At 37.0% G+C, this 7,833-nt stretch overlaps 1 protein-coding gene across 1 annotated transcript; it reads left to right on the top strand.

The window, feature by feature from the left end:
• Positions 1-1,347: 1,347 nt before the first annotated feature.
• Positions 1,348-7,616, top strand: sgcb (sarcoglycan, beta (dystrophin-associated glycoprotein)). The gene is made up of 6 exons (XM_068725474.1): positions 1,348-1,429; positions 2,778-2,987; positions 3,122-3,307; positions 3,460-3,651; positions 4,975-5,106; positions 5,241-7,616. Exons 1-6 carry the CDS (start codon positions 1,415-1,417, stop codon positions 5,439-5,441), a joined length of 936 nt encoding a protein of 311 aa, XP_068581575.1. The 5' UTR covers positions 1,348-1,414; the 3' UTR covers positions 5,442-7,616.
• Positions 7,617-7,833: the final 217 nt, after the last annotated feature.

The raw sequence follows: 7,833 nt of genomic DNA, 5'->3' as shown, positions 1-7,833 counted from the left end.
GATCCCTGTCCACTAATACTCTTTCTAAAGTAACCCCCAGCAGGAGGAGGAGGAGGAGGAGGAGGAGGAGGAGGAGGAGGAGACCGTGGGGTTGCAGTAAAACCTCCACTCTGTATACGACGCGGATGACGAGCAATGCCTCAGTTGTGGCAACCGACGAGTCCGTCTCTGTGCTCTGCAGGTCTCTGTCTTCCCGGTGGGTGTAAACACCGATTGTAACGTCACGCTGTCAAACGACACCAGCTCGGTAACAGATGTATATCTACTGATGTCTGTCCGCCTGTGTGCTGCAATAAATCCGATTATAATATAATGACTAGAGCAGAATCACTGCTTGCAGAGACGTGTTGTCATGGGTTTAAACTGTGCTAATGATCGACCCTCACCATGCTGTCTGTTTTATTTACAAGTTGTTTTTTAAGTGTGTATTACTTTTGTTAATCTATGTTCTTTAAAAGAACATTTAATAAAAATATAAAATTATATGATCACATATTTATATTAAAATAGTAAGATAAGATGCTTTATTTTTATTGCATGTTAAACAACAACAATGGGTTTGGCAGCATATATATATATATATATATATATATATATATATATATATATATATATATATATATATATATATTTATTTATTTTATATATATATATATATATTTTTTTATATATATATATATATTGTAAAAAAATAAATACCATACATGGATGTAACATTTACATTGCTGCACTATGATAATAGTAATGTTAATAATGGTTAAACAAACTTACTCAATGGTTAGAAATATTTAACAGCGTAATGTTTACGGAAAAAACAAAATAAATGTTTAAAAATAAAAATAAAGGGTAAGACCAAAACCTTTTTTTTTCTTTTTTTGTTATAAAAGTTAATCATGAATAGCTGTTTTATCATTTAACTCCATTTATGTCCTGATCTACAGCTGCCACACTCAATATTAATATATTGCTATTTATATCTGTTTTATCATTAATAATTTAATTTATCTATATAGATATGAAGGGTCGTTGACTTTTGCTTTATTTTTTGTATTTATTTTATCAAAAACTATTTATATTTAATTGTTAATTATTAAGGAGAGCTTGTCAGTTTAACTGTGGAAAATATGAATGGACACGTTTTTTTCTTCTATTTTAGGATCCTTCTGTCATTGGCTCGCTGAACTTGGACTGTACCATCTTCTATAGTCCTAGAAGAACGTCTCTTTTTGTCAGCACGTTTCGTCCAAATAAAAACACATCACGTTTGTTCTTCGTCTTAATACCATATGTGTATTTATAATTAAGTATATTCTAGTCAATATCTCACGACATAACCTATATATATTTAATTTCTCCCCTTCGACGGTGACAAGTGGTTCGTTCGCTGTCACTCTGTCTGGAGGCAGGAGTCAACATGGCGTCCGAACAGGTCCGTTATGTTCAATATCTGTCGTTTTTCTTCCGTTTTTACCTCGTTTTTTTTGCCAGTAATGTAATGCGTTATGTTCCCGAGTAACCTGGAGTAATACATGCTAACGTACTGTGCTCTGTGGTCGGCTCGACGTGTCGTAAACACCGGCCTCCGCTTCGGAAGAGCATAAAAAGGCTGCACGACAATGAGGCTGTCGACTGTGTTTTCTGTGCTGCTGCTATAATGAGTGCGGTTTATTTTTAGACGGGCAGTCTGTGGGTCATTTAAGTGAAGATACATTCCAGAGCAGAGCACAAATAGGAGCTTAAAACATCTCAGTATGTACAATTAGACTGTGACACTATAGAGGGGGAACGTTAACTCGGGTCTGGGTGTTATCAGCCTATTAAACTAAGCATATGTAAGGAAATGGTTGTTTTTGTATTTGTAGGCTGATTCTATCATTTAAAAAATGAATTATTTCACTTGATTTAAAGGGCCAGTGTGCATGATTTATAGGGATCTTAGCAAAAATGGAATATGATATTCATAACTATGTTAAAATGTGTGTACAATCACCTGAAACTAAACAATTGTTGTGTGTTAGCTCAGAACATTGGTGACCAAACTGTGGTCTGCTGACCCTTTTTCAAAAGGACCCATAGTGAATTATTTAAAGATAAACTAGAACATGGCATGAGCTTATTTCCTTTATTATTTAGTTTCTTGTTTGTACGTTGCATTTATTACCACTAGATGTCGCCGCCATTTAGAACACCTACTGGAGCTGCATTGATTACTAGATGCAAACATTTACCTCAGTTAATCAGGTGAACGTGGCGGAACCGAAAAGACGGAAGACAGTGACGTAGAGACGCCGTATACGTCTCTGGTAGAGACCTGTCAATCACTGTGTAGCCCCGCCCCTAAAGCATCCCCTGCTTTATGGTCTGTCTGACTCTAAATGGAGCATAATGTACTAAATGAACATCATGCTGTTTTGAAGAAGACTGTAAACTAGAGATTGAGACCATAAACTCATGTTTACAATGTTTACTGAGGGAATAAATCAAGAGAGAAGTAGAGTCATTTTAGACTAGACTTCTATACAACCAGAGGAGTCGCCCCCTGGTGGACACTAGAGAGAATGCAGCTTTAACACGTGAAGCATCGGCTTCCGGCTACCGTCTGACCTTCGTTGCTTGTGACGCTGTCTCGGCCTTTTGTCCCATATTTGTACTGCGTGACTGCTCAACCTCTCTAGGGGTTTAGTCACTGATGAACCACGAGGTTTCACAGTAACTGAGGTTTACGACAACAGATGTTTAGCGTCGTCACGCCTCAGAGATCGTTTTTTGCCTTCCAGGAGAGCTCCAACGGGCCCGTGAAGAAGTCCATGCGAGAGAAGGCCATAGAAAGACGCGGCATCAACAAGGAACACAACAGCAACTTCAAAGCCGGCTACGTACCCATAGAAGAAGAACGTCTCCACAAGACGGGGCTGAGAGGACGCAAGGGAAACATGGCCGTTTGCATCGTCATCCTCCTCTTCCTCCTCGCCTTAATTAACCTCATTGTGAGTTTAAGTGAACGCTACGTCCGTTTCTATGAACTCATCTACTGTAGTAGAACACTGACCGTGGAGGAGAACCTCACACAAACATCAAAACTATCTCCACTCATATCTGCAATACCTCCACCGTCCCTCAGATCACTCTGGTGATATGGACGGTGATCCGCATCGGTCCGAACGGCTGCGACAGCATGGAGTTCCATGAGACCGGTCTGCTGCGCTTCAAGCAGAAGGCGGACATGGGCATCGTTCACCCGCTGCACAAGAGCACCGTGGGAGGCCGCAAGGACCAGGACCTGGTCCTCGTCGGCAACAATAATCCGGTGAGAAACGCACAGAGGACGCTGAGGGACATGACACAGTGTGTGTGTGTGTGTGTGTGTGTGTGTGTGTGTGTGTGTGTGTGTGTATATATATGTGTGTGTGTACACTTTTTAACACTCTTCTCTTTAACATTTTATGTGTGTCGGTCCAGGTTGTGTTCCAGCAAGGCACCACTAAGCTGAGCGTGGAGAAGGACAAGACCTCGGTCGTCAGCGACGTTGGCATTTCCTTCACAGACCCTCGCACACAGACCACGTTCTTCAGCACGGACTTTGAAAACCACGAGTTCCATCTGCCCAAAGGAGTCAAAGTTCTCAGCGTCAAGAAGGCTTCCACAGAGAGGGTGCGTGAGACGCTAATAACGTCTTGATTATAAAAATTAGTTAATGTATTAGAGTTTTACAACCCAGTGCACAATCGGTACACATTAACACATAATGGTCATGTGAAATGTCCTTTTTAGACGTTTCGCAAATTAATAAATAAAGCATTAAATAGTCCAAAAGAACACGCTGAACTGTCTCTGAGGGGACGAGCAGCCAGAGAGACGAGAAGTCTGCTGTTCAACAATCAGAGAGTTCAAAGCTGATGAATATAAATCTCTTACCTCTGTGTTCTCTAACAGAGGTTGATGAGACTTTATCTTAATAATGATAAACTTTCTCAAAACAATGACAAACTTTCTAAAGATATTGAGAAACGTTCTCAAAATAATGACAAACTTTCTCAAAATAATGACAAACTTTCTCAAAACAATGACAAACTTTCTAAAGATATTGAGAAACGTTCTCAAAATAATGACAAACTTTCTCAAAATAATGACAAACTTTCTCAAAACAATGACAAACTTTCTCAAAATATTGAGAAACGTTCTCAAAACAATGACAAACTTTCTCAAAATATTGAGAAACGTTCTCAAAACAATGACAAACTTTCTCAAAATATTGAGAAACTTTCTCAAAACAATGACAAACTTTCTCAAAATATTGAGAAACTTTCTCAAAACAATGACAAACTTTCTCAAAACAATGACAAACTTTGTCAAAATATTGAGAAACTTTCTCAAAACAATGACAAACTTTCTCAAACACTTTCTCAAAACAATGACACACTTTCGCAAAACAATGACAAACTTTCTCAAAACAATGACAAACTTTCTAAAAAAAATTAGAAACTTTCTCAAAACAACAACAAACTTTCTCAAAACAATGACAAACCTTCTCAAAACAATGACAAACTTTCTCAAAACATTGAGAGACTTTCTCAAAACAATGACAAACTTTCTCAAAACAATGACAAACTTTCTCAAAATATTGAGAAACGTTCTCAAAACAATGACAAACTTTCTCAAAATAATGACAAACTTTTGATGACAAACTTTCTCAAAACAATGACAAACTTTCTAAAAAAATTTAGAAACTTTCTCAAAACAACGACAAACTTTCTCAAAACAATGACAAACCTTCTCAAAACAATGACAAACTTTCTCAAAACAATGACAAACTTTCTCAAAATATCGAGAAATGTTCTCAAAACAATGACAAACGTTCTCAAAACAATGACAAACTTTCTCAAAATAATGACAAACTTTCTCAAAACAATGACAAACTTTCTCAAAACATTGAGAGACTTTCTCCCGTGTCAAATCTCATGTGTCTGATTGTAGATCACCAGCAGCGCTGCGTCTGACCTGAACATCAAAGGGGACAGCAAAGCCATCATCAGAGGAAACGAGGGCGTCAACATCATGGGCCGAACCGTAGAGTTCAAGATGGGAGGAGGCATCGAGCTCCGGGCCGTAAGCATGGACTTTTAATCTTATTAACGCGATTTCTTTGGTACCAAAAACCCCTGAAAATGTTTGTCTTTCAAAATAAATGTTCACGTTCCAAAGACGAGAGGACAGACGGTGTCATGTCCTCTCTTTTGCAGGAGAACAGCATCGTCCTGAATGGATCCGTCATGTTCAACGCGTCGCGCATCCCTAACTCGGCAGGAGACGTGTACTTCGATGAGGGCATGGAGAGGTACAAGCTGTGCATGTGTGCAGACGGGACTCTGTTCCGTGTGCAGGTCAAATATCCCAACATGGGCTGCCAGACCTCAGAGAACCCGTGTAGAAAAGCTCACTAAGACGTCTGCTTTTTCTTTTCTTTTCTTTTTTTTTTTTACATCCGGTCCGTCACCACTGAGGTCAGATCGCAAATTTTGCGTGTATAGTGAATTTATCAACGATGACCTCCTGCAGTACAACCGTCAAATTCAGTATTCCTCATTTTGTGTTTGCCAAACAGGAATAGTTGTTACAGGTCGTTGCCACTCGGCCAAAGATATGAACTAACTTGTTAGTGCTGCAGTATTTTTATTATTATTTTTACTGCAGGTGTGCCGACGTTATCTAAAAAATGTGTAATGCCGTGACGCTCCCACATTCAGCGTCTCACCGGGGTTTACTGCCCATCGATAGCAGTCACAAGCTGCAGTATTTACTTTTTGCCTTACCGTCCAGTATTACTGATACACAACACCTTGAAGAGATTCTATTTGCTCATTGTTGCTGGCAGCTTTGTTTGACATTTTCTTTATTCTAAACACTACATGATTATAATGTTTGTGTTACACTACATTGTAGGATAAACTGTAAAACAAAAAGATATATCATAAGCCATCCAGTCATGTTAAAGTCTCTTTCTTAGACTGTCTATCGTGCACGTGCCAATGGATTTACAAGGGATGATGAAGAATATAATATATATATATATATATATATGTAATAATCAGATCTTTACGGCAACAATAATACAGTATTGAAAAACAGGAGGAGCGTGTGTGCACTAAGTTACACTACAGATTAATTCTCTTTAAATGTTGACGAATGTCAGGAAAGTTTAAATCAGTCGTTTGGTTTGAAGCTTTTATTGAGTGGTTTGAATTTTGTGCAATATAGTAAAAAAAAAAAAAAAAAAAAGATTTGAATTTCATCTCGCTTTGGATTGTTTTGTGTGTTTTTATAAATGTGCTGATGTTGAGAAATCTCATGAAGCAGTTTGTTCTCAGACCTGATGACCACGTCTCCTACAAAATAAAGTTCCCTCACGACTGAACTGCTCTCTGGATTATGTTTAGAGGGGAACTTCCTCCTGGATTCAGGAAACAGTTTAAACATGTGTGGCTTCGTTTTAAATTAAAACAACACATAAAGTCATATAAAGTACTCTGTTAGGATTCAAGAAAACATCGAGGTTTAGCTTGAAATGACTACAAAATGTAAACAAAAGAACTTGTTTATGCTACAAAAGTACTTTATGTTTAGGCTACAAAAGTACTTTATGTTTATGCAACAAAAGTACTTTATGTTTAGGCTACAAAAGTACTTTATGTTTATGCTACAAAAGTACTTTATGTTTATGCTACAAAAGTACTTTATGTTTATGCTACAAAAGTACTTCATGTTTAGGCTACAAAAGTACTTTATGTTTATGCTACAAAAGTACTTTATGTTTATGCTACAAAAGTACTTTATGTTTATGCTACAAAAGTACTTCATGTTTAGGCTACAAAAGTACTTTATGTTTAGGCCACAAAAGTACTTTATGTTTATGCTACAAAAGTACTTTATGTTTATGCTACAAAAGTACTTCATGTTTATGCTACAAAAGTACTTTATGTTTATGCTACAAAAGTACTTTATGTTTATGCTACAAAAGTACTTCATGTTTATGCTACAAAAGTACTTTATGTTTATGCTACAAAAGTACTTTATGTTTAGGCTACAAAAGTACTTTATGTTTATGCAACAAAAGTACTTTATGTTTAGGCTACAAAAGTACTTTATGTTTAGGCTACAAAAGTACTTTATGTTTAGGCTACAAAAGTACTTTATGTTTATGCAACAAAAGTACTTTATGTTTAGGCTACAAAAGTACTTTATGTTTATGCTACAAAAGTACTTTATGTTTATGCTACAAAAGTACTTTATGTTTAGGCTACAAAAGTACTTTATGTTTAGGCTACAAAAGTACTTTATGTTTCGGCAACAAAAGTACTTGGCTATGCTTAGGTACCAAAAGTACTAGTTGGCTATGTTTAGGTAACAGAAGTACTTATATTTAGGCATAAAGTACTTTATGTTTAACTGAATCAAGGACAAAATCTGTTTCCCTTGAAACAAAACTCACGAGTCAGTGTATTTGTATGAGAATGTAGTTTTTAGGAGACGAGGCTGTTGTGAGATCAACTCCATGAAAATAACAGGATTGTCCAACTTTTCATTGCTGTTTGTTTCAATAAACATGTTGCTACATGAAACTTCTTCTCTTTGGTTTCAGGAAATGTCTCCAGTGTTTACATTTAAAACCACAAAGTACACTTGTATTATCTAAAAGTACTTGTGTTTCAGCAACAAAAGTACTTGGTTTACTTTAGGAAACAAAAGTACTACTTGGGTATGTTAAGGCGACAAAAGTACTACTTGGGTATGTTAAGGCAACAAAAGTACTACTTGGTTTACTTTAGGCAACAAAAG

Source organism: Cebidichthys violaceus, unplaced genomic scaffold (assembly GCF_023349555.1).
Source record: "Cebidichthys violaceus isolate CVI_PGR_0920_01 unplaced genomic scaffold, fCebVio1.0.p SCAF_35, whole genome shotgun sequence".
Taxonomy (NCBI): Eukaryota; Metazoa; Chordata; class Actinopteri; order Perciformes; family Stichaeidae; genus Cebidichthys; species Cebidichthys violaceus.
This window is presented reverse-complemented; position numbering and strand designations above follow the sequence as displayed.